Source organism: Thermobia domestica, chromosome 11 (assembly GCF_964235325.1).
Source record: "Thermobia domestica chromosome 11, izTheDome1.hap1.1, whole genome shotgun sequence".
NCBI classification, from domain to species: Eukaryota; Metazoa; Arthropoda; class Insecta; order Zygentoma; family Lepismatidae; genus Thermobia; species Thermobia domestica.
In genome coordinates, this window is record NC_137464.1 from 136161681 (window position 1) to 136188106 (window position 26426).

At 34.3% G+C, this 26426-nt stretch overlaps 2 protein-coding genes across 2 annotated transcripts in view; one reads left to right on the plus strand and one right to left on the minus strand.

Annotated features, from left to right (window-relative positions):
* LOC145663667 (protein GVQW3-like) overlaps positions 1-19883 on the plus strand; it is a 61058-nt gene extending 41175 nt beyond the window's left edge. Inside the window, exons 2-3 of the mRNA XM_081729764.1 lie at positions 13832-13970; positions 19122-19883. Of these exons, the coding sequence (XP_081585890.1) occupies positions 13832-13930 (99 nt within the window). The 3' untranslated portion in view covers positions 13931-13970; positions 19122-19883. The remainder of the gene's footprint in view (positions 1-13831; positions 13971-19121) is intronic.
* The window catches only part of LOC145663668 (uncharacterized), a 1076255-nt gene that overhangs the window by 916734 nt on the left and 133095 nt on the right, over positions 1-26426 (minus strand). The gene's annotated exons all lie outside the window — the stretch shown is intronic.

Consider the following 26426-nt stretch of genomic DNA (forward strand, 5'->3'; position numbering starts at 1 on the left):
CCCCAAGCAAAGTCTGAAATGACGCCCCTGATCTCAGATATTGTTGAAACTTTTTTTATAGCAACTAGACATGTTTTATAAATGACCCGTATTTTTTGTTGTCGGAAAAGATTTTCCCGCCAAGTAATGGGCCATCAAAACGGGAAGTACAATTTACGAATTTTAGAGGACGTGGAAAATGGTAACCTTCGTAGCCTCATCATTCAGCTATGGAGACAGATAGTTATAATTCTTGTTGTGGTATGTACACTCAAGACCAAGATTATTGTCGCATGTCTATAAATATGTTGTAGGAATATAATTTGATAACGAATTCGTCCTGTATTTCTTATAATGTTAGTATGTGTATAATCGGGAAAGACGATGTATGTGGCAAATTTCATGTCAAAAGAGCAGTAAATAAGAACAATCTTTTTTGTCCATTTAGCAACATTTTGTTTTACTCATTCTAATTTTCGTGTTTGTAATTCTTTTCCTCTGAAATTTACTACCAATATACATTTCCCGATTGTATATGTAGTATCAGTGTCAATAGTATCCTGCAAAATCATTATCAAATTATATTCTTAGAAGAAGACAGTTATAGATATGCGACAATCATTTTGGACATGAGTGTACATAGGGATATAAATAAAATATATTTTATTATAGTTTGGTTTGCGCATGCGTATCTTTTGGTACATAAATTAACAAATGAACGTCAGTTTATCTGAAAAGTCGAAGTTTGCGATTTTTTTCGAGCACTTGCGGTTGGAATTTTAAAATTCTATTTTACGGTTAATAAGACCTAGTTACCCGCCTCTCGAAAAAAAATTGTATTGCTTCTGTGTGCAACCGTTTTGTCGCAAAAAATTCGAGAAACCGTCAAATTTTCAAAAATCACCTTTCTCGAAATCACTATAATTTAAAATCCTGAAATGTCAAATTGTTCAACTTTACATGAATAATAAACACACCAAATAGCATTGTCGACCAATGCTTCATGAATGAGCTACAGCCTCTTGAAGTTAGCGAAGTTTCATTAACTTCAATATCGCCGTTGGCAACACTGAAAACAATGAAAGTGCAACAATTTGATGATGTTTGTGGTTCACATTCATTAAATAAAGAATAAAAGTTTTTCCCGGCTCCTTTTTATTATTTTGATCAAAAAGGCGCTCTGAAATAATAAGATGAGCCTCCCCCTACTTCTCCGTTTTCTTAAACCGATGTAACCTGAGGTGAAAATTACGATTACGAAACAAATTTTAAACTTACTTAAAATGGTTTTCGGAAACAAAGTTTCACTGATTTTTTCCACTCTGAAGTAATTATTTGCTGGCTTGGTGTCTTCTTCGCTAATAGCATGTAACCATGGCAGATGCTCCAATAGGTGTTGGTGCACTCACAACTCGCAGCACGTTGTCGATAGTCACAAAACATTTATGTTCTCTTCTCTTATTCTCTTCTGGAAACCTGTATCCTGTTGAAGGTCCATGTGGAAACAAAGAAAAAAAAAATGAAATGAAATCTTGGGAGTTTTACGTCCCACGTCTATGCCGGTTAGGCTAAAGGAGACTGATTATGAAAAATGAGTGAAATGAAGAAAGTGGGAGAACCCCGAAAAACCCACGAGCACGGTGTTTGTCCACCACAAAATCCACACGGCACGAGCTGGGATCGAACCAAAGACCCCAAGCACCGGAGGTGAACGTTCTACCACTGAGCCACCGCGCTTCCTGGACACACAAAGAACACTGCAATTTCATGTAATTTATGATTTATTAATATTTCTGCTATCGATCACTGGTTATCATATATGTATGTAACAAAAGTTCATTTTTGCAATTTCTTAAATCTACACTTTGAAATGCAGAAGCTCGATTTTGGGTAAAGCATGAAGTTAGTCCATGGTGACCCGTTACTGTCATAAAAGCCAAAGATGACTTCGGTAAATACCAGTTACCGGTCGCACACTTTCCCACTTTTTTTTTAATTGTCGAATTCGGTTTTTGGAAACAAGACGAGAGTAGTACCCGGAGTTGGTACTTGCACTATACTCACGAATTTTTCTCCAGGTTTAATACTGTGAATCTGTTTTTCGTTTTGCCATGTTACCACATTCTTATCCCCCCTCACCCCAATACGTCGCAGAGACCCTTACCACGGCCGGTTTTACTGAAAAGCCACTGCTTTATCGGACCTGTCTGCGTCTTGGACATCTGAAAGCAATTTTTAAAGTGGAATGCAGCATCATTAGAAATCACTGAAACGGTTTATTAAATTGTAGACACTTATTTTCACGTATTCGAACCTTTTTCTATAACGTATATTTTCGCTTTTCTTCGAGTATTTTTAGAATCTTATTCATGGCTATGAGTACGAGCTAAATAGTGTGTTTTGTCGTCGCTTATTACTGCAAAACTGTCAGTTGTTTCATAATAATATATCACTCCAGTAAAGAAGGAGATTTGCTCGTTTCTCCAGTGATCACTCTGAACTTCCCTTTGAAGAATAACAGTCCAATTTAAGCGAAGTCCTCATGCAGTAAAATAGAATTTGTATCTTGAAATTTTACACGATGCTTTGCAGTAGAATTTTTTTTACACTTTTATTGTTTTCATTGTTGCCAACTATGACTTCAAAGTTAACGAAAGTTCGCTAAATTAAAAAGGCTGTAGTTCATTCATGAAGCATTGGTCGAAAATGCTATTTGGTGTGTTTATTATTCACGCACAGTTGAACCATCTGACAAAATTTAAGAATTTTAAATTATGATGTTTTCGAGAAAATGGCGATTTTTGAAAATTTGACGATTTCTCGAATTTCTTGCGATAAAACGGTTGCACACAGAAGCGATACTTTTTTTTGGGGGGGGAAGCGGGTAACTAGGTCTTACCAACCGTGAAAACGGAATTTAAAATTCGAACCGGAAGTGCTCGAAAAAAAGCATAAACTTCGAATTTTCACATAAACTTACGTTCATTTGTTAATTTATGTACAAAAACATACGCATGCGCAAACCAAACTATAATAAAATATAGTTTACTCATATCCCTATGTACTCCCATGCGCAAAAAAAATTGCGCGTATACTGTAACTCAAGATTTTTCGCATTTATTCCATTTTCCTTACGTTTATGGGTAAAATTCAGTTATTAGTGTGTGGAGATAATAGAATGCAATCCATCTAAGGAGATATTTCCAAAATATATAATAAAATAATAAAAATATAAGCAAAAAACAAAATTATGCTCGGTTTTGTGTATACTGGCAACGATGATTTCTAGGGATTTTTTCAGTAGCAGATCACAATTGCGGAGGGAATTCAGTAAAGGAATCGAGAAGTTGGATCAAGGAACTGATAGTGGACTAAAATGTTGCATTTATTGGTTAAAACCTAGTGTGTAGATTGCCTGCCAAATATAAATTAGCTTCTGTAACTAAGATGTCGTACGAAAATATAGAATTAAACAGAAAAACTCTTATCTTAAGGTTCGAAGCGATACGCACCATGGTTATGAAGATTATTTCTTTAAAAAAAAAAAAAAAAAAAAAAGGAGCCAACACAACGTAGCCTCCGTGGTTAGGTGGGTAGAGTAGCGGAGTCGTAGTTATTTTATTATTTTGACACCACATCGAATCCCATCCCATCCCATCCCATTTCTTTTTCTTTTCTTTCTTTCTTTTTCTTTTTTCTTTTTTTTACAAAACATTATAATTTTCATGTTAATAAGAACTGAAGCAATATAATAAGGACAACTTACTGATATTTTGCTGTAATGACGTATTTATCCAGGATTAGAAAACTATTGTTAATAGCTATTGTTTTCTGTTCATGTTGTTGTATAGTTTCTCTCATCCTGTTTTCTTGGGGAAAAACAATTTTGTCTCCAACGAAGTGTGAAGGATATATACGGACAGAAAAAGACATCTTAGTACCAAACGTGATTTATCGTGATGAAGTGGACTAGTTTGCCATTAATAAAAAGAAAAAAAATTGAAGTTGGCTTTTCTTTAGGTTTTAGCTAAAATAAAATATTTTTTTTCTTTACAAGACTATATTTTATGAGGCAAGGTGTGTGATCATACAAACAAATTTAGCTAGGGAGTGAAAGATAATTGTTTATACAAACATTTTACAGGTTTAGGTGCGTGAAACACCAATACACCATGGTCTCGCTTATCCGACCATCCTTTGTTCCACATACCATATGATCCGATATATCATTGCAATTAGCACCAATCGGCAAGAAGATCTGCAAGTTGTGGTCTTAATCTATTTTTCATGCTGTGGAGTCTATCGCCTAGCGCGCCCGTCTACACCTTGACTCATACGTCTACCATTCAGTGCAGACACGTATCCAGGTTTTCTATTCGGAGGGGGCCCAACACGAATCCTCGTAAGCACGTAATTCTAATGTTTTTAAATATCAATAATAATAATAATAATAATAATAATAATAATAATAATAATAATAATAATAATAATAATAATAATAATAATGATAATGCAACAGTTCTGTACCTCTGTTAAACTTTTTCCTACTTTTCATTTATAAACCGGTTTATTTTGGAAACTGCATTATAGCACAAACAAAATGAAACATATTTTCGAGAGAAATGTAACTAAAGAAAACTGTCTGCTACGTATACCACATAGCAAAAATAGCAAGAAGACATGGAGTGTATCGTTCTAATATATTAAAGTTAAAAACAGAACGGAAACGAAATGTTAATCCTATTTAAAACTGTTCTTTAATTCCACCTGGTCAGTGGCGTATTTACGATTTTGTTTCGGGAGGGCTTTGCTAACTTTCAGGGGGGGCTTTGCCTGGAAATGTGAAAATTCTGCAAGATATTTCATTTACTTTACTATACTAAGTAAGATTTCGTGGGGGGCTTAAGCCCGGAAGCCACCCCCCTAAATACGCCACTGCACCTGGTATAATGGCATTATGGTATGTTCTTAGAATTATAACAAGACAACAGCACATTACCCAAAGTTTGGACACTGACTACTACTAAACTGATATAAAAGAACCTCAAAAGGGTAAAGGCAAGTTTATTAAAAAGTGCTTGAGTTTCGGAGAGAGATAGCTCTCAGGCTCTCACGTTGGATACGTCCCTGATTCAGTGCAGTGCAGTTATTTGTTATAAAACATTATTATTAGATGCGTAATATGTAAAATTATATCATAAGTTTTAATTTTAATATCGACCAAATATTTACCATTCGCCAAATACTCGAAAAGAAGTGGGAATACAATACCCCGGTACATCAACTATTTATTGATTTTAGAAAGGCTTACGACTCGGTTAGGAGAGAAACATTATACAACGTTCTTACAGAACTTGTAATACCGAGAAAGCTAATTAGATTAATTAAGATATGTTTAAGTGAATCCCAAACTAAAGTCCGGGTAGGAAAATTTTTGTCCACGAGCTTCCACGTCGAAAATGGCCTGAAACAAGGAGATGCGTTGTCGCCATTATTATTTAACTTTGTGCTGGAATACGCCATAAGGAAAATCAAAGATAGCAACCAGGGCCTAGAGTTGAACGGCATTCACCAGGTTATGGCATATGCTGATGATGTAAATTTAATAGGGGATGATAGGAGAACAGTAGAAATAAATGCAGAGATCTTATTAAACGCTTGCAGGGACATGGGTTTAGAAGTAAATGCAGAGAAAACTAAATACATGGAAGTGCGTCGGGACCGTAATACTGCAAATTGTGGAGGCGTTAAAATATTAAATAATACTTTTGATAAAGTGGATACTTTCAAGTATTTAGGATCAATATTAACAGACGAAAATCATATTCACGAAGAAATTTAATGTCGACTAAAAGCAGGGAATTCGTGTTACTATTCGGTTCAAAATCTCTTGTCGTCGCGAATTCTGTCGAGGACTTTGAAGCTTAAAATATATAAAACGATAATCATGCCTGTTGTTCTGTATGGTTGCGAAACATGGTCGCTTACTCTGAGGGAAGAACATAGACTGAAAGTATTTGAGAACAGGATCCTGAGAAAAATATTCGGACCCAAGAGGAACGAGAATGGGGAATGGCGGAAGCTTCATAACGAGGAACTACATAGTTTATACGGTTTGCCCAACATTGTTAGGGTCGTCAAGTCTAGGAGGCTTAGGTGGGCAGGTCATGTAGCTAGAATGGAAGAAAGTAGAAACGCTTTCAAAGTCTTGACTGGTAGACCCATAGGAAAACGACCATTAGGAAGACCTAGGCGAAGATGGGAGGATAATATTAAGATGGATCTCGCAGAGATAGGAATACAAAGTAGAAACTGGATGCAATTAGCTAAGGATAGAAGTCAGTGGAGAGCTTTTGTGAACGCGGCACTGAACCTCGGGGTTCCATAGGCCATAGAGTTAGAGTTAGTTAGTTAGTTAGGTCTTTTCTTAACACATCCATATTATCCAGCGTTCTGCCTGCCTGTTTATGTCGGATAAGCGAAACTCTACTGTATTTCCAAAGCTAGCATATACATGAACTAGAATTGTATCGTCCTAGAACAGACAATAGTCTGAAGTGCTTATATTAAAAGGCTGGAATAAAAAAAAAGCATAAGTACTGATTTGGAAGCGTGAGAACAAATTAAAAACAATTCAATATATTTCCTAGGTATCAGATTATCATCTTATTATGTCGATGTGTATTCTTTTTTAAACATAGTTTTAAAAGTTATACTATTCGCAATATTCCTAAGGAAATCGAAAGAAAAACTCCTTGTGCCTCTTATGGCAAAGCGGCATAAGTGCATGGTCCGAAACCGATTTCCACGTTAAGGTATAGATAAAGTTCCCGTACTTCAAAAATGCAAATCCGGGGCGCTACTAAATTACGAGAATCTTTGAAATGCTTAAAACTGAAAGAAGTGTTGAATACTAATTTACTTTCCTCCATTAGATAGAGTTGTTCAAGTATTACGTTATCACATTTTTATTCATTTCACTAGATCTTCCAAGGACGCCAATTTCTCTTTAAATTTGGAGGAGGGGGGCATTCAAATGCAGAAGATATATATATGAGAATTTTAAGACAAATTACACTCAAATAATGCCAAATAGTGTATATTCATAAATACAAAGGAGGCCTACATGAGCTTTGAGCGGGCCCGGCCCCCCAGGATCGGCGCCCTTGCCTTCTTCCTAGTTAAGCAAACGTAAGCAGATGATTTACTTCCTCCCCTGGTAAGCAAAATTGTTTTTTTTTTTCCTCAAGTTCTGTTGTGTTTCGTGAAATAACAGCAGGAATTTCCTGATTACTTAACCATCTAAACGAATGTTTTCAGTTAGAGCCATCCCGTCGATTCGCGTTGCCTAGGACTAAAATAAATTAAGGGTCAATAATGAATATGAGACTGCAATATCAAACATGAAGAGACATGTGGATCGGAGATCTGTCTTTGTTCCAACTTTGATTTTTTCAAATCCATGATGGGAAATTATATTATGAGTACAATTTTCGAAATTAATAGTATACAATCGTAAAAATATCTTACAAAACGATGGTTTATTGCAAAATACTTTGACTCAAAGAATAAATTACAAGTAATAAACTTCTTACTTTTCCTGAAGAGTCTAAGTCGTAAACGAGACGGAAGCTGCCGAGCGTAGTGCTTGGAACGATTGCCTCACTTGTTCTACCTTCCCGTGGCGCAGCCTTGATTTGACTTGATCCTAAACGGATTATTCAGAAGTCGAAGTCGGAAGATGTTTCCCATTTTTCCAAAACACTCTTGGTCGATTACAATCTGCCTCACTCGTGAGGGGACAATCCCATGCCGTAAGTGTCGGTGGACCACCGATAGGCAACTAGTGACATGTCCCCAAAAATTGGCGGTCCCGCAGCCAAAAATTGGTCCCACTTCCGTTTTGAAAATTATACCACCACCGGCAGAGAAGCGACGGAACGCCAACGAACCACAAAATTATTCCCCTAAAATACGTTAAATCGCCTATATGCGTAATTTCTTTGCATCAAGATGAGTCTAAAAACATTTTTAAAAAAATAAAACGAAAGTGCCCTGAGCTGGGCGTGAACCATCAACCTTAGGGTTGCTAATTGCGTGTTCTTCGGAATTCGTCACGGAGGCGATTATGAAGACACAGCTTGTAGAGTGATAAATCGTTGAAGTCTTTTTAATATTTCTAATCAGAGTGCTCCTTTAACCGTGTATATTTGAAGACAACTGTTCGGAATCAAATCAAATGCACTCGTCATGTAATTTTATAACAAAATGGCAAGCGTCTATTTACTTTTTTCATAGTTCTCCCATATTCACTTGCTAGTGATCGGCGACAGTTGCCAACTAAATTCATACAATTATACGCACCCACCTCAAGATTTTTCACTTCATGATGTAGAGGCAGGAGTTACTCTTGACCCCCGGAGCTCAAATATTGTCCTTATAATAACAATTCGTCAGGGAAAAATAATATATAATAATAACCGCATGCACATGACTGGCGATAGTTTATGTTGGTCCCTTTGCGATTCTCCGTGACAAATCAAACGAGCGCGGACCAAAATGAAGTCGTCGTTCTTACGTTGTGGTAACTTCAATACCCCCGATTCTAGATATCTGCTTCGACTCGACGAATCCCTGCCACTAGTGGCACGCTAGCGGCAATCCTTCGACGCGTCGCTATATCGACAATCGCCATTTACCGGCAAGTGAGCCACTAGAAGTTGGCGACGTTTACGGCATGGGGAAGCTAATAAACAAACAAAAATAATAATAATAATAATAAATCTAAGGCCTTATAAAAAAGTTTTCTGAAAAGTTACATCTAGCAAAATCATTTGTTGGTATTCCAGAACTGTGAATTCACCTTTATTCATAATTTACTTCTATCGTAGTTTTGATATGAGAATGATATGTCTGAAACTAACACAGGTCATTAATACTTTTTTTTTTTTTTTTTTTTTTGCTTTACTCAGATTTAGCAGTTTTACTTAACAGTCAGTCAATTTGGATCTGTGATTTCAGAGTTTTAGAGCTTTCCTTATTTTTTTCATTTCTAAAAAAAGTTTGCAACTAACACCATTAACGTATCTCTTTCGATATTTCCATATGTAATGGCTTGGTCACTCCCAGTATATTTCAAACAATAAAATATTTACGGTGTCTTACTCCATTAATCCGAACTACATTTTATATCCAACAACTCTGTGCATTTTCCCTTAAATCTGCAAACTTTCTACTAGGCTAAAACTCAGTATTTTCTATTTTCTTCCTTTCTTGCTAAAACGAAAGCGTTCTTTAGACAACCTGGAATGATGACTCTATACTACATTATGTTGCATAGGGCATTTTATGTAGCATATCATTTGACAGTTGGACACTTTCTTTTTATATTGAAAGCAACAGGGATTAAGTCCTTCTACACTTATATGATAAGTAAACACATTCTTTTTGATTCGTGGAATTGTGCCAATGCACTAGGTCCAGAGAGTTTTTAATTTAAGATAATAATAATAATAATAATAATAATAATAATAATAATAATAATAATAATAATAATAATAATAATAGTTATTATTATTATTATTATTATTATTATTATTATTATTATTATTATTATTATTATTATTATTATTATTGACTTAGGTTTTCCTGAATATTAAGCAATATTTCACAAAAAGCTGGTATTTTTAAACAAATGTGTTCGATATCAAGTTTTCATAAAAGTAGTCACTCTCTCCTATAAATAATTTCAGAGGGGCCGCGGTGGCTCAGTGATAAAGCGTTCACCTTTGGTGCATGGGATCCTTGGTTCGACCCCAGCTCGCACCAAGTGAATTTTGTGGTGGAGAAACACCATGTGCATGGGTTTTCTCGGAGTTCTTCCGTTTCCTCCCACTTTTTTCATTCCACCATTGCATTCATTTCTCATCATCACCGTGTCCTTTAGCCTAGCCGGTATAACCGTGGGTCGTAAAACTTAAAGATTTGATTTCAAATAATTCCAACCCAAACAGTTGCAGGAAGTATGTCATTTCGAATAAAACAAATCACACTATAAAATTCTGAGTATTATTATTTTTTATATATACAATTCTAGCGGACCTTATTTCTAAATCGAAGGGTAAGAAGACTAAATTCACTCTCTTATTATTATAAATTCATTTCAATTGAAGCAGTTAAAATAGTTGGGAAAAATTAGAAAGCCATACCCTATATTCCAGTGTGCCACAACCGCATAACGTTGCACACTGGCGTGCCCAGCAAAATGAACAGTGTGACGCAAACTTTTACCTATTATTTACAAGAATATTTGTCGAGTTTATTTTATTTATTATTATGAACGATTTTTCCACGGATCAGCTCTCTGTATACAATTAAACAAGGAAGTATCACATTGACGGAATGAGTGTAATTATTTACTTTAATAGTAATAGAAATGTATATATATATATATATATATATATATATATATATATATATATATATATATATATATATATATATATATATATATATATATATATATATATATTGTATTTTCTACCGGGAATAACTGCATCCGGTCTAGAAAGCTGGGACTAACAACAAAGGAACCCGATGTGCTAAACACACACCACCTACGCACTTCAATACACCAACGAAGGTGCAGACTATTCATGAATTAAAGTCTCTCACCCAATGTATTCTCCTAACATGTCTCCCAGCGATTACAACATTTTTTGGTATCTCAATCACTTCCTAGTAGGATATGTTTACCTAGAGACCACTGATTAACCTGGTATTGGATGTTTCACTTTCTTACCTTTGGAGTTGACAGTCATCGGTTGGACAATCTCACACGCAAATATCTAATATTAACAACGTTTCTTCTATAATTTCGTAATATTGTATTATTTCTTTGTATTATTTATTAGGTTGGTTAGGCTTGTTTCAACACTTTTCTCTTTGCACCTACTTATTACCTATACCTTAACGTTGGATAAAAATACACTAGCTCTCACCGGGAATCAAATCCAGAACCAATGGACTTGAACCATTTGGCAACAACACGGCACATTTAAATAGAAGTTTCGATTTTGTTAGGAAAATTGTGATTAGGTGTAACATTTAAAAATATATTTAAGAATGGGTACGGATGAAACGCACTGAATTTTCTCGCTCGAATTTCTTAAACTGACTCGTGTTAGGCTGCAGCTATTACTGAAACATTTATTTGGGAAATGCGAATAAAATAATGTGTTTTTTGGAAAACTTTGTTCGAAGCAACTTATGTCCAAAAGTAAAGTACCCATTGGTCATATTTCTGTTAGAAATAACTTATGCCATATATTAGAATTATTAAGGAAATAATTGTATGTGAACTATGAGCAAAAGCGTCCGAGTACTTTCTGAGAAATCGTCAAAAAAGTCATCCCCAAGAATAAAATATCCCTTGTATCTTTTCAGGACAAACGAGTTATGCTATTTATGAAATACGAACAAAATTGCCTGCGTCGTTCTCCACAAAATTGTATGGTAAATCTTACTCCGAAAAGTATTATATCACTTCTAGCTTTTTAGGATGGTGGAATTATGCCGTATCGTTAGGTTATTTATGTGATATTTATTTATGAAATATGAACAAAATTGGGTCAGGCGCTAATGGGAAAATCGTCGAAGAGTAGGCTAAACTACCCTTCTGAATGTTTACAGGACGAACGAGTTGTGTCATATTGTTAGGTTATTAATGATACATTTATTTATAAAATGTGATTGAGAAAATTGTTCGAAAAAACGCATCCCATACAGTAAATTACACCTTACGTATTTTTTCAGAGCAGTGATTCAAACTATATTTGTAAAAAAATAAGCAAAATCTTTACAGCTATTTTTGAAACAATTTAATTATTTTAAATTTTCATCCTTCAGTAAACTACCCTTATTTTTATGTGTCGGAGAATATAGAATTCGAAACGATAAAGTGTTATAAAAACTTCATGTCTAGACTTAGGTCCAGATACGTCGAACAGTATGGCCTCTATTTGAATGCATGTAAAAGCATGACGAACCGACAAACGAAGAGATGGACAGACATCAAAATCACTTTTTCGATATGTGGGGGCGTGAAACTTGAATTCATTGAAATCTCGAATTCTATTTTTATCACTATTACTACAATTTCTTCTTTCGTCGCTTTAACGTGAAAAAGAATAGGAATACAACGACACGTAAGGTGATAATTTGTAATTCCCAAAATTTAATGAGTTACGTTTAATGTGTTGCCATGCTAGAAAAAAAAAAGCTTATGCCTGTTTGTTATATCATTTTAATATCAGTTTTTCACGCTACTATATAATGTAGAAATATGGTATGATTATCGTTCATATTCATTCTATATTTGGAAATATTCGTGTTCCGTATACATAGATCTGTACAATTTATTTACGTTCAACCAAAGCACTCTTGCACTTGTGGATATGAAAAAAAAAAAGAGAGAGAAAGTCAATACTCTAAAAAGCAAAAAACAAGCACACACACACGCACACATAAACGATCATTTAACATCAGGTCGATGTAACAAGGGGTAAGACTGAACAGACTGTCAAGGTCGCGTATGTTCTTCCTGACACACAAACCCGAAGTGAGTTGTCTGCTGTTCAAGAACGGGAAGTAACATGCAAGACTATAAACTGAAAACAATAACTGTTTCCAATAGTACACGTACTCTAATACTGAATAAATACGTCGATTAAAGGATACTACCAATAAATTATTTATTATTGTTTCGGTTCTTATTAACATCAAAATTATACACTTCCTATAATGTTTTGTAAAAAAAAAAAAAAAAAGGGATGGGATGGGATGGGATGGGATTCGATGTGGTGTCAAAATAATAAAATAACTACGACTCCGCCACTCTAACCACCTAACCACGGAGGCTACGTTGTGTTGGCTCTTTTTTTAAAGAAATAATCTTCATAACCATGGTGCGTATCGCTTCGAACCTTAAGATAAGAGTTTTTCTGTTTAATTCTATATTTTCGTACGACATCTTAGTTACAGAAGCTAATTTATATTTGGCAGGCAATCTACACACTAGGTTTTAACCAATAAATGCAACATTTTAGTCCACTATCAGTTCCTTGATCCAACTTCTCGATTCCCCTACTGAATTCCCTCCGCAATTGTGATCTGCTACTGAAAAAATCCCTAGAAATCATCGTTGCCAGTATACACAAAACCGAGCATAATTTTGTTTTTTGCTTATATTTTTATTATTTTATTATATTTTTTGGAAATATCTCCTTAGATGAATTGCTTTCTATTATCTCCACATACTAATAACTGAATTTTACCCATAAACGTAAGGAAAATGGAATAAATGCGAAAAATCTTGAGTTAAAGTATACGCGCAATTTTTTTTTTTTTTTTTTTTTTTTGCGCATGGGAGTACATACCACAACAAGAATTATAACTCTACATGTTTCCATTGCTGAATTGTGAGGCTCCGAGTTTGACCATTTTCCATGTTTTCTACAATTCATGAATTGTACTCCCCGTCCTTGATGGCCCATTACTTGGCGGGAATTTTTTTCGGCAAAAAAAAAAAAAAAAAAAAATACGGGTCCCTTAAAAACATGTCTAGTTCCTATAAAAAAAAGTTTGAACAATATCTGAGATGGTGATGCTACAATTGCATTTTTTATTTATTTATTTATTTTGCCTGAATTGAAATGGAAGGCACCAGATATCTAATTTAAGTTAAAAACAATGTACGTTTCTCATTAATTTTTAGTTACTATAAAGATGTGACTTAAAATTTGTAAAATACTGTACATATTTTAATTTTTTGTATTTTCTTTTTCTATAATAGATTATTAAAACACACGGTACAAAACATAAGAAATGTTTATTAAGTACTGACCTGTTCCGAGAAATCAGAAAAAATGAATACGAGCTGGTTTTGGAATGAAAATGGTGTACTTTATGCTATGTATTGGGTAGTTCAGGAAGTGAGTATTTATTGAATGTTTTATTATTATTATTATTATTCGATATGCTCATTAAACCATATAGTTGAGACTCTATTGTATGGATAGGAAGTTGAGATACTATAATATTAATAAATTTTCATAGAAATAGGCACTAACTATACATTTAAATAAGAAGAATGGGTCAAATAAAATTTACTGTAGGCAGCCAATGACACCCCAAAATAAACAAAACTCTGTTCTTTATAATATATCGAACGTAAAGGAACGACATTGGTTGATTAGGCGCTTTATTGATGCATTGCGAAGGAAAAAAGAGAAGCACGACACGAGGCAATGCTTCGAGAAGACGATCCGCCCAAGAAAAGAAGAAAATTCCCGACGAGAGTTCACGTCGTGGTTCGGATTCCACGTTAATCAGTAGGTTCACGTTTTGTATAGCTGTTCACGGGACGTTCAACTCAAAATCAACTGAACTGAAAGAAGAATATATATTCAAGCTGATGAAAGAATTCGCCGTACAGAATTTTGAAACTGTTGACATTGCAGAATAATGCTGGATTTGGCCCATAATTCCGTCATGGAATGTTAATATCATGGTAATTGTAACATAAGAGACAGTAAATTATTCAATAGGTATATTAGATTTCACTGTTGTTTCCTTTCCAATTATCTGTGTTGGAAATACGTAGTAATAAGCAATAATGCAGTGTTATGAATTGCTATGAAGTTATGAATATCCTTTACTTTAGAGATATTGTAAAGATAACTTCACAGAAGTTTACTTTGGGGTGTTGTAGGATGCCTACAGCAAATTTTATTTTAGCCCAATATAGATTCATGCTGAAAAAAATTTCTGCAGGTCATTGTCTCCGATTTTCCTGAAATTAGGATATATCATTCTAAAAATAAAATAATTAGACCCATTTTTTTCTGCATTATACAAAACAAATATTAGAACTAAATTAAGCATTTGTTGCAACTGAGACTTTCAGTGACTGTTTGCCATAGGACTATAACGTAACGAAAATTTAGAGTTTTGAAGATGGCATTTTAAAGAAAATTTGGATCAAATTTAACCTTTCCGAACTTCTTAATTTTAGGTTGTGCAATTATTTTTTTGAGTTTAAATGATATTAGTGCCTATTTTTAAGGCTTTTAGTACGTAATCATACGGTTTCTATTTTTGAAGTACATTATAACCCATTTAACCTTCCTACTACCGTGGGGTCCTATATGACCCCAAGCTAAGTTTAACAGTGTGTAACTCGCGTAATATATTACATTAAAAACTGAAAAACATTGGATTTTCATGTTTGCTTTGGAACTTCACTTTGGTATATTGTGATAGTTTTTGTGTGTATGTGAGCGCAAGTTTTTCTACTTCCTGCACCGAGTACCATCGGGGTCATATAGGACCCCAGCAATTATTAATAACTTCTGTATTATTCCGATACATGCCACTGATTATTCGGAGCGAAATTTGACACAAGTCACTTTTCAATTGTTTTCTCGAATGTATGAGAAGCACCATGGCATCAAAAAATCTATCTTGAGAAGACGTAGAAAAAAAATTGCATGAAGAAATCACTGATTCTTACTTTTCGCCAGAAAACCCTGCAACTGATGACGTTTCATCTAGTGACGGTTGTGAAATAGATGAAATTTTGGACTATAATGATATAGATGAATATGATTCAGATTCATATCTAGAATCTGAAGATGAGTGTATGCTTGAAAGAAGCAAAAATGATACCTCAACATCTGCACTTACAAGTAAGTATATGCTAACGGACTTCTACTTTGGTTGCATTTGTATTTTTGTCAATCATTGTTGCCAATTGATTTTATTATTTTATGGAAATGGCAAAATACAGTCCGATCTACTATCATGTAGTATAAAAATCAAATAAAACGATCTGCTTTGTTTTGAGTTTGACGTCACTCGATTATGCTGTGTAGACTAAAGGAGACGTAGGCGTACTGAGTGTAGGGGAATCCGAACAAATTTCTTCCTTCAACTGTACTCCTACCAGGAATAGAACCCGGCCCTGGGTCGAAGGTAAGTGTGCTAGCCTCTAGATCCAGCGGGTTCCTGAAAATAATGAGAAATAGCTCCTAGTTGAAATCGTAGCCTTGCAATATCTGCTGTATTTCTTGTCCTGATCTATTAATTTTCTAAACTTTCATGAAAGACACATTTCAGAATTTTTCTTTCATTTGATAATATGATTCCCCTTTTCGTTATTTCCTTTTTCCCATACTTATTCAATATTGTAGAAAAAGGAATTCGAAAAAGGAATTGTTGTTGTGATTTTGATTCTGATTTCTGTTAGTCACCTTATGTTAGTGCAATGTTGATTTTCCCTTCCTTTTATCTTATGAATCCGCATTTTCTTTTCACGTCGAAGAATGGGCAATAAATCTACAATAGTAATCCACTAAAAACTTCTCAGGACTCAGTTCCCGTCTCTAAGACTCCGTTTCGCAATATTATCAAGACTGAAAACAGGGCTTACGCGTCCTAGTATCAGGAATGTGGATACGGTTCTATCTCCTTTCGAGCACTTTATGAGACCCAATATTCTTGAAACTAGTTTGAAATCGACAAACAAGGAATGCTCTATTACATATGCATATAAATGGGCGTATGATGATAAGGATGCACTTCAGTGTTTCATATTGCTTCTTATACTGACGGAAGTATAAAAAGCACACAATGAATGTATTACACATTTGTGGAATAAAGAAGATGTCTATTTCCAACAAATCAATATGGAGAAATAGATTTACACAGATATCTCGATGCTTCCGGTTCAATGACACTCAACAACGATGCAAAAATCATAGTTCGGACAAATTATTTCCAATTAGAGACGCTTTTGATGCATGTGGAAGTACGTTACACGACGCATATATAGCTAGCATTACTATTGATGGACAATTAGTGTCATTTTGAGGACGCTGACCCCTCCGTCATTAGTTTCAGTGTTCTCAACGTTTTCATCATTTGGTTTTCACTCAATCCTGAATGCAACAGCAGAAGTAATTACAGATGGTGAATATTTCTTCTTGAACTAGCTGTCTCTAACTATACTAAACCGACTTCGGCGTTCAGAGTTCCAGTGTATGTCTTCAGAAGCCAATAAATATCGAAAACGTGGTCGTTGTCATTTCTATGTGCGGCATTTTATACAAGACATATGCAAGGATGCGAAAGATACGTGCATAAACAACACTCAGCTATTCTTTATGTAAAATGTGTAAAAAGTTCTTTTGTGAGTAGTTTGTTTCTTGGAGATCAAAATTTCCTGAACCCAACAAACTTTACTTCGCAGGTAAACAAAAATTTAGAGAACTGTTTTAGAATCGAATTGTATGTCTAATATAGACAATTAGACTGGAAATTTCAGCTATACTACTAATCATCATCCAAATTTATAAGTTCCCTATGTGCATACCTGTACTTAATTTATATAATTGCACTATGTTATCAATTTATCAACACATTAAGCATATTACGTGACCAAAAAAGCTAAGTTAATAACAATGTATAAACAAACACGATAGAATGTAAAACTGGGCACCATTAAATGTTTTTATAAACAAAGAAGGCTGTGTTTCTTCAATAAATGAAATGGGGTCACCAGTGACCCCAACGGTATTCAGTGTAATGAAAAAATTCCGGTAGTAGCAGGGTTAAGTAGATTAACCTATTTAGATATACGGCTTTGCGTCCAAATGTCTCGCGCCCAAACGTCCTGCTCCGGTATCAAAGGGTGGTATAGGAGCAGAGGGCTGGTGTTATTTATCACTAGTCTTTAAGATATATATAAGTGAGCATAGTAAGAAGGACCACATATACTACTACCTTATTAATTTATACAGTATGGCGCTAAATTCGGTGTACAAAAGCAGAGGGGTGATTCCTGAGAGTTAAAAAAATGTTCCAAAAAACATAGGGCGAAAACCCCATCGTTTACGTGTTATAGGCTGCTGAAATCATGAAAAAATGAACTTTAAAGGTTCATAGCTCCAAAACTATGGGACCTACCTTGGTTCGGTCAAGACTTCACTTAGAAACTAGTATGTTCCCTATCCAAAAATGCGTGTTTCAGAATCCTGAGGTGCTTCCACAACAATGTTTATAGAGGGAGTTTGACTACGGGTCTATGATATAAAGTACTCTCCAACTACCTCCATAAAAATTGTTGCGTGAGTACCTTAGGATTCTAAAACATGTATTTTTGGATAGAGCACATATTAGTTCCTAAGTGAAGTCTTGACCCGACTTTGGTTGGTCCCATAGTTTTGGAGCTATGGACCTTTAGAATTGATTTTTTCATGTTTTCGGCAGCCTATAACACATGAACGATGGGCTCTTCGCCCTAAGTTTATTGGAACTTTTTTGTTTGTTTTACTCTCAGGAAACACTCCTCTGCTTTTGTACGACGAATTTAGCGCCATACTGTAGGTATCGTTAAAAAATGTAAATATTAAGCTAGCCTTAATCTGCACTTTTTTAAAAAAGTTCATATCTCTATTACTTTATGGCAGGCATGCATATAGTGGAGTTGGGATTAGGGCTCCAGAGTCCAACTGGCAAGCTCTGTGTCGGTTTTCTACATTATTTATTTACAAATACTGAACAAAAATTCAGAATAAATTAAATCTTTTAAAAGTTTTTTTTCTTTTTAACTCTTTTTAAAGCGAGCTTATCTTCTTTATCTTTTAAGTCAAAGCAGGAAATATAAACCACCGAACGATTTCTGTGTATGAACTCTGTCAAACTCGTAACCCAGCTGAGTTACTTTCCTTCCTTTGCTCAGTAATACTCATGCATCTACAGTTTCGATTTTCATCCTAAGTTAAGTTTATTGTGTTCTGTAATATCATTATTTTAAGTTTGGATCATAGTTTCAATTCTATATCTACACTATAACTTTATTCAGCGTACCAAATTTGAGTGACAATTATTAATATATTTAGTATATAGCTTCCAAAAGTATAGGAACCAATGTTTTAGTATTTTGGATAGCCTGAGGTAAGATAAAAAAAAAAACCGCATAAAACGCTTCGTTTGACTTAACCTTTATTCTGAGATATCTTTCGTTTTTAAATTTTGCCACACATGCTACAAATAGTAATTTTACAACAATTGCTTTATTTTAGGAGTCCACTGTGTTTGGAGGTTATCTACCGAGATGATTTCAAGGTACGCCGCACACAGGTACTACATAGACGGTACCAAATTTGACCGTAAGCAAGGATGAATCCCAGAAAAAGGAAGAAAGTGTTGTGACTCACCTAGCATTTCAAAGTGCCTTCCTATGTGATGAACTATCATCAGCCTCATTTGCAGATTGGACGAAAAACGTTTTATATAGAGAGAGTTTGGCATAGAGACATTTAGTATAGGAAGCCCAAAATTCATAGCGTCAACATAACACCAATTTAAAAATTTAGACTGAAGATCTAATTAATTCTTATTGACTGTGATTTTTTTATTGGCGTAGCTCGCTTCGTGTGATGTGTATGGTACTCATTTAAGCTAATTTGCGTGCATATTATGCTGTTTTAATTTATGCCAGTTAAATCACACTTCAGATTCTAAAGTATAGTATAATATACCTACTTCGTATCGTTAAATATATTCTTAGATGAAGGTGACAGAGAACTTTTCAAGAAACAGTTTAACTTATTTTGTCTGTGTTGAGGGGAGGGGGGACGTAAGTAAACGCATGATTCTGCTGCTTGGTTTTCGGTGATTGGTACAGTCATCTTCTGAACTACAATACTAGGGTGTGGGGAAGAGTTTGTAAGGTGCAGCTCTGTTCGAACTTTTCTTACAAAATAAGTGTTTTTTTTTTAAATGTTAAATAAAACTTGTTGAAATTGATACACTGATGAGGTGTATATACATTTCAAACTATTTAAATGTACGGTATGCAATTAGTAGACTTAAATTAATATAGACTTTTTGTTTACTACAAATGTATACTTAATGTAAAATTAAGTAATTATTACTGTAATTATTCTCAATAAATCTACAGGATTTTATTTTATGTATTGTCTTTTAAAGGTTCATTCCTTTATTTGGCTTTCGGTTTGTTGTGTAATCATAAGTAATGTAGGATAATGGAATTTAGATCATTTTAAGGATAATTTCTCTATTATATACGATAACTCAAAGAAATAATCGATTGTATATCGCATTAAATATTTACATGATATAAAATAAGTTATTTTCCCCATTTATCATGTATAAATCTTATCACCAGTGGGGTTCTGTAGTATAGACACTGGTTGCCCAAGTACTTCACAAGTTGCGGTATAGTCAATGCGGTCTGGTTGCTTGAGCACTGACTTCACGAGTGGTAGAATGAATTACTATTCGGAAACAGTGAGTAGCCTAGTGGTTAATGCATCGACACGGTAAGTTGAAGTTACAGGTTCAAATCTTAGTCCAGTCTTGCATTTTCTTTCCTTTTGTAATTATGTACTTTTGCTTAGTAGAGCTGATTTCTTTATACTCGAGTTATTTCATCATGACTTTCAACACAAGGACGACATGAACCACTCACATGTTGATAACTGGGATGTCTTTCTTGTGCTCTGTCATTTATTCTACGCACTACAATAGCTGTTTTAGTGTTGTGTAAAACATACAACGAAGAGCACAATTAAGACACCTCGACTGTGAACATCTGAGTGGTCCACGTCGTCCTTGTGTTAAGAGTCATGGTGCAATAAAATGGTTTCATGGTGATATGATCACATTTTATAGTGATTCTTTATAAGAAAAACTCATTATATACACGTGTTTGTAAGTTTCGTATATTTTTAATACTTTTGTAAGAAACTGTACTATAGCATTTTTTTATGAGTTCCATTAAGAATACTTTTTCACAAAATGCGTGTGATTTGTTGTGATTGTTATTGTTCCTCCATATCATTTTTCAATGAATATTGGCATAGATATAGAATGTAGTGTGTCCGAGATAATTTAGTTTTCTCCACTAGTACTGCACAGTGCCCCCTGTGGTGTCGCCTTGTAATATTAAGGGATCCCGGGTGCATGACAAAATATTTAGAAAATATTTTCTGTACATGATAGAAAATATTCACAGAATATAAGGTAGACAAATCAAAAACATTTTCCAATTACTTTTCTTGGTGTTTTGTGGCAGTAGCAAATGTTAAGAAAATATTAAACTAGTTTCAGACGAATTTGTGCTAACAAAGAAAATATTTACGATTTATTTTTCAAATAGCAATTGATGTTTTTGATTTGTTATTGTATGTAGTTTCAAAACGTACTTAAAGTATTTTCTAACATTTTCTGTTATTCGCAAAGAAATATTTTAAATTCTTTCTGAATATTTTTCCGTCATTACCGCCATAACACCTATAGTTTGAAATACATTTCTTTCTTCAACCTATAAGTTAGAATACTAGAATTTATTTCCACAAATTTGTGTGATGATACAAGTTTCCGTGTGTTCTAAACCGGTTCCAACATATACAGACTTCTACCACCCCATCAATTTGTAAAAATAAAGTCCAGAAATTTTAACTTACAAGAGTTGGAAAACTGTTCAGTATGCATTTCCTTCACTATTGAAGAAAGAAATGTATTTCAAACTGTAGGTGTTATCGTGGTACTGAAAAAATATTCAGAAAGAATTTAAAATATTCTATGTGAAAACCGGAATTCGTTAGAAAGTAATTTAAGTACGTTCTGAAACTACAGACAATAACAAATCAAACACATATCAATTGCAATTTGAAAAATGAATCATAAATATTTTTTTTCTTAGCACAAATTCATATCTGAAACTAGTTTAATATTTTCTAAACATTTTCTACTGTTACAAAACACCAAGGAAAATAATTTGAAAATGTTTTTGATATGTCTACCTTATATTCTCTGAATATTTCTGTCTTGTACAGAAAATATTCTCTAAATATTTTGTCATGTACAGAAAATGTTCTCTAAATATTTTCTGTCATGTATAGAAAATATTTTTTGGTATGAGTGGAAAATATTTTAAAATTATTATTTTACAGAACATTAATTTTTGTTAAAAATGGATTAGAAATCTTCAGAAAACATTTCAACTAAGTACCCAATACATTGTAAAAATATTTAGAAAAAATTTCTTTATTTTAGACAAGTGATTTTCAGTGTTATTGGCCAATGATTTTAAAATATTCCATGCGAAACATTTTAGAAACCATTCCGTTAACATTGTATAAAACGTTTCAAATACATTTTCAGTAATGTGTGGAAATGGTACAGAAAACATTTTTGGAAAACTTTTCTAACGGCTTATAAAATATTTCTACAACGTTTTTGAGTATATTGCGAAAATATTTTCAGTATTATTTGGAAAATGTTTTCAACATATGGAATATATTTCCTTAAGGGAAGTAGGATACATTTTCTGAAGGAAAATGATGGTACGTTTTATAAACGTTTTGAAAATATTTCATTGCTGTGTGGGAAAATTACGAACATATTATTGTAGACGACAGAGGTCGTAAGTGCACAAAAACAACTACCACAAACCACAAAGAGAAAAAGCATAAACGAGGTCATAGTTATAGCAATAGGCAAAAATACGAAGACCAGATCGTAAACAATATGAAGTTTAAAGGGAATCAGAACCGAGATCGCACACGAAAGAATAACAGATACAAAAGGAGTCGTAAATCACGTCAGGTAATCTGAGTTTTCACAAACTGGACAGGAACCGCAACTTGTGTGACGACATTAAGCATAGATTTGTAAATAGAGGTAACTGTTATAGGAATAGACAAACCAACTATAATTATCATGATAGGAATAGTAATCATAGGAAAAAGAAAAAAAGAAGTAACCAAGACTTTGTATGTTGATACAAATTTTTCTTCCAGGAAAGCGACGTATTTTTTCTGTTTGCTTTTAACTTTTGATCAGAATACATGCCCACGAAAAGGAGAACTACGCATTCCTTTTAAACTTCTTTTGCTTCTAGCTTCTAACTGTTCAGCAAAGAGCAGATAACACGTTTTTCTTTCTTTTTTTTTCATAAGATAGCCGCTGGATTCTCGACCACCTGTTTATGGTTATGATTAACGGGCGACACACAGCTGATTGATTCTTTTTTCTTTTTCTGTCTTTGCTCAGTCTCCTGTTTCATACCTCAACCAATAGAATACCAGTGTTGCAAACCTTATTAATAAATTACTATTAGTTTAATGTTATTACATTTTTTGCAGATTCTTGAATTTAAGATTTTCAGTAAAAACTCATTCTACATGCATAGGGGAACTGTATTTTTCGAAAAACGGTTGCAACTTTGGCGATGTTTCCGCGCCCCCAGCCAGTGAGAAGATATTTTGGCGTTATAATATATTTTATTAAGTGTTTTAAATTTTTAAATTCCCTTTTAGAATCCCTTCCTATTTCTTAAATTCTTAAACATGTTATCGTAAGTATGATTCATAATTAATGTTTGATTTTCTTTTTTAAAGAAAATGGGAGAATGTATGGAGATGATCACGATGAGAAAATTTTTAGTTGTTAATTATATATATCTGTATTTATAATTGAAATTCAGTATGTAATCTTAAGTGTAGAATATGAAATTTTACACTTATAATCAATGTTAAATTTCTTTTTTACTGTTAATCTTAGATTCTCGTTTTCATTTTGAAGTGTTTATTGTAATTTTGTTGAATCTCATTAACGTCATTTACTCGATTTTGACTTACTTGAATTTTCAGGATGTAACATATATTTCGTTCGAAGAGAAAAGTTTAGAAAGGAAAGTAAGCTAAGCCTTAAACGAGTATAATAGGCATTTCCTTGTTAGTTAATAGTATGTGCAGAAATGGCATATGAATAGCATATTCTCCAAACTAAAGTAGTAATCTTTTTTATTTCAGAAGAAACTAACGAACTATGATGGTGAACGGTCGTTTTTCTCCCATATTAATATGTATGTGGAAATATGTTGAATTTCTATATTTTCTTGTAATTTCTGATTAACGTTTTTTTCGTCATCTTTAGACCACTGAACGACCGTAGGGAAACTTCTTCGGGTAGGATATTTTATAAGGATAAATATATTTTTCGGGGAGGCAATATTTCCTGGAATTGCTGATCTCTTGCAAAATGGATCTGGTTAATCCACTGGATATTTCGTAGCTAACTGCATTTTCGCCATCAATCGCAAACTATAGTTTTGCATTTCTTTTCTTCCTTATAGTAACTCGTAACTAAGCATGTGTATTCTTAGGTTAAATTTTTTCACTATATTTTATTGTCTAATAGTATTCCAGTGAATATTTTAATCTTTATGAATAGTAATCATATGATGTGTATTGGTATGCTAATGTGTTATAATGTTTTTTATATTAACTTTGAGAAAGCTATCTTTTTAGTCACAGTATGTCCCAAAATTATTTGAAATTAATTAGCTAAATTGCTGTCGTTATGAAGGATTTTTAGAAATCAACATGGCCGAAGGTCTCTTAACCCTTAAGAGATCCGGTGTTTTGGGACTATTTTTTAGACTTTCAGTCAAGCAGCTACTGCATCGTCACTGTTTATCCTAGGATCATGGTTCATACCTCATTCTCTTCAGAATGGAGCTGGCTTTCAAATGATGCCACTTGCATGCTCATACCATATACCAGGAGATGGAAAAATGATGTCAAAGGGAAAATTTCGGAGGAAAAATTTTTTTCTCGCAATTTGGCCCCCCCTGGAGCAACCCTGTGTGAACGTAGCCATCCAAAAGAAATCTGATAAATAGTACTTGGTATACTGAATTTGTGTGCCAAATTTCAAGTTTCTATCTTGAATACCAAGGGCGGGAGAAATTTTATCAGGAATTCCCACCATGCCCCAAATTACCGTAAAACACCAAAATCTCAGGTAAAAAAAAATTCTGAGACATCCCTAATTACCCTAGGGTCACGTTTCGCCCATCATTCTCTTCAGAATAGAACTGCCTTTCAGGCGGTATGACTCACGTGTCTCCATCCTGTATTTAAGGCGGGAAAATAAAGAAAAACGGGATTTTTGGGTAAAAATATCTGTTTTTTCAACTTTTTGACCCTCTGGTTCCCCCCTGTTTTAACGCAGAAATCTGATGAAAAAATCTGGTAAATACTACTCGGTGGACTGCATGTTTGTGCAAAATTTCAATCTTCTATGTGCAAAAATAAGCCCGCCAAAAATACTTTACATAAACCCCCTCAAAAAGTATTACACGAAAATATAAATTTTAGATTTATGACGTCATCACCTCCTATGTCTCGACACAGGAAGGTGTGAAACCATCCGTAATGTCTTCTGCAATGCCTCTGGACTTGAAAAACAAAAAAAAAAAAAAAAACGGACGAAAAAGCTCAAATAGGAGAGTTATAACGCAATGTACCATGAAACACCCCGTATGGTACAAATTGTACCATGAGATCCCCAAAGGGTTAATACGAGTCTTCCGGTTTCAGCCATAAAAAACAGTATTGACGGTTTTCTTCAGAAATAAACATTGGCAAAGATTTTGAATAAAATATCTTTAGGTTTGTGCCATACCGCCAATGATTTTCCTCAAAAATCGGCATGTTCCATTATTTTTGAGGTTTCAGCCGTCTCACAGATATCGATATAGATCCTGAAAAAAACTTATTTTTTTCCAACAGCATGAAGCCATAACGATTTATGATAATTACTTTCTGTCAGTTATTTCATATGCTCGATGACTGAATTTTAATGTGTTAATAAGACCATTTGAATATTTTGTAGCGAAGATGCCTAAGAAAGCTTAACTATCGTGGAATGACAACTGTTTTGTAGGAAATTTAATTTTAATGTTTCGGGCCGACCAGAAAATTACAGGGTTTGTATGGAAAGTAATAGGACTGAGTCGATTAAAAAAAATTATTGAGCCATTCTTTACAATTCTTTAAAAACTTTCAAAATAGGCTCCTTCTGCGTCGATGCAGTGCTGCCAGCGCTATTTCCAAGCATTGAAGGCGTCACGGAAGTCATTCTCAGGAATAGCCTTGAGAGCCGCGGTGCAAGCTGCTTGGATCCCCCCTGTCGTCTCAAAAATGCTTGCCTTTCATCGGGCGTTTCAGGCGAGGAAACCAAAAGAAGTCCGGGGGCCACATCTGGACTGTAGGGCGGCTGCGGAAGCGTTGGGAATGCCGGCCTTCGTCAGGTAGCTGTTCACAAGGAAGGGGGTGTGAGCCGGGGCGTTGTCGTGGTGCAGTTTCCAGTCGGCTCCGATGTCTGGTCGGACCCGATTGACCCTTCGTTTGAGTCTCTTGAGTACTTCCACGTAAAACTTGGCGTTGACGGTTTGTTCAGGAGGAACAAATTCATGGTGGACGATGCCTTTGATGTTAAAAAAGACAATGAGCATTGTTTTCACTTTGGATTTGCTCATTCTTCCCTTTTTTGGGCGAGGAGACGTCGGC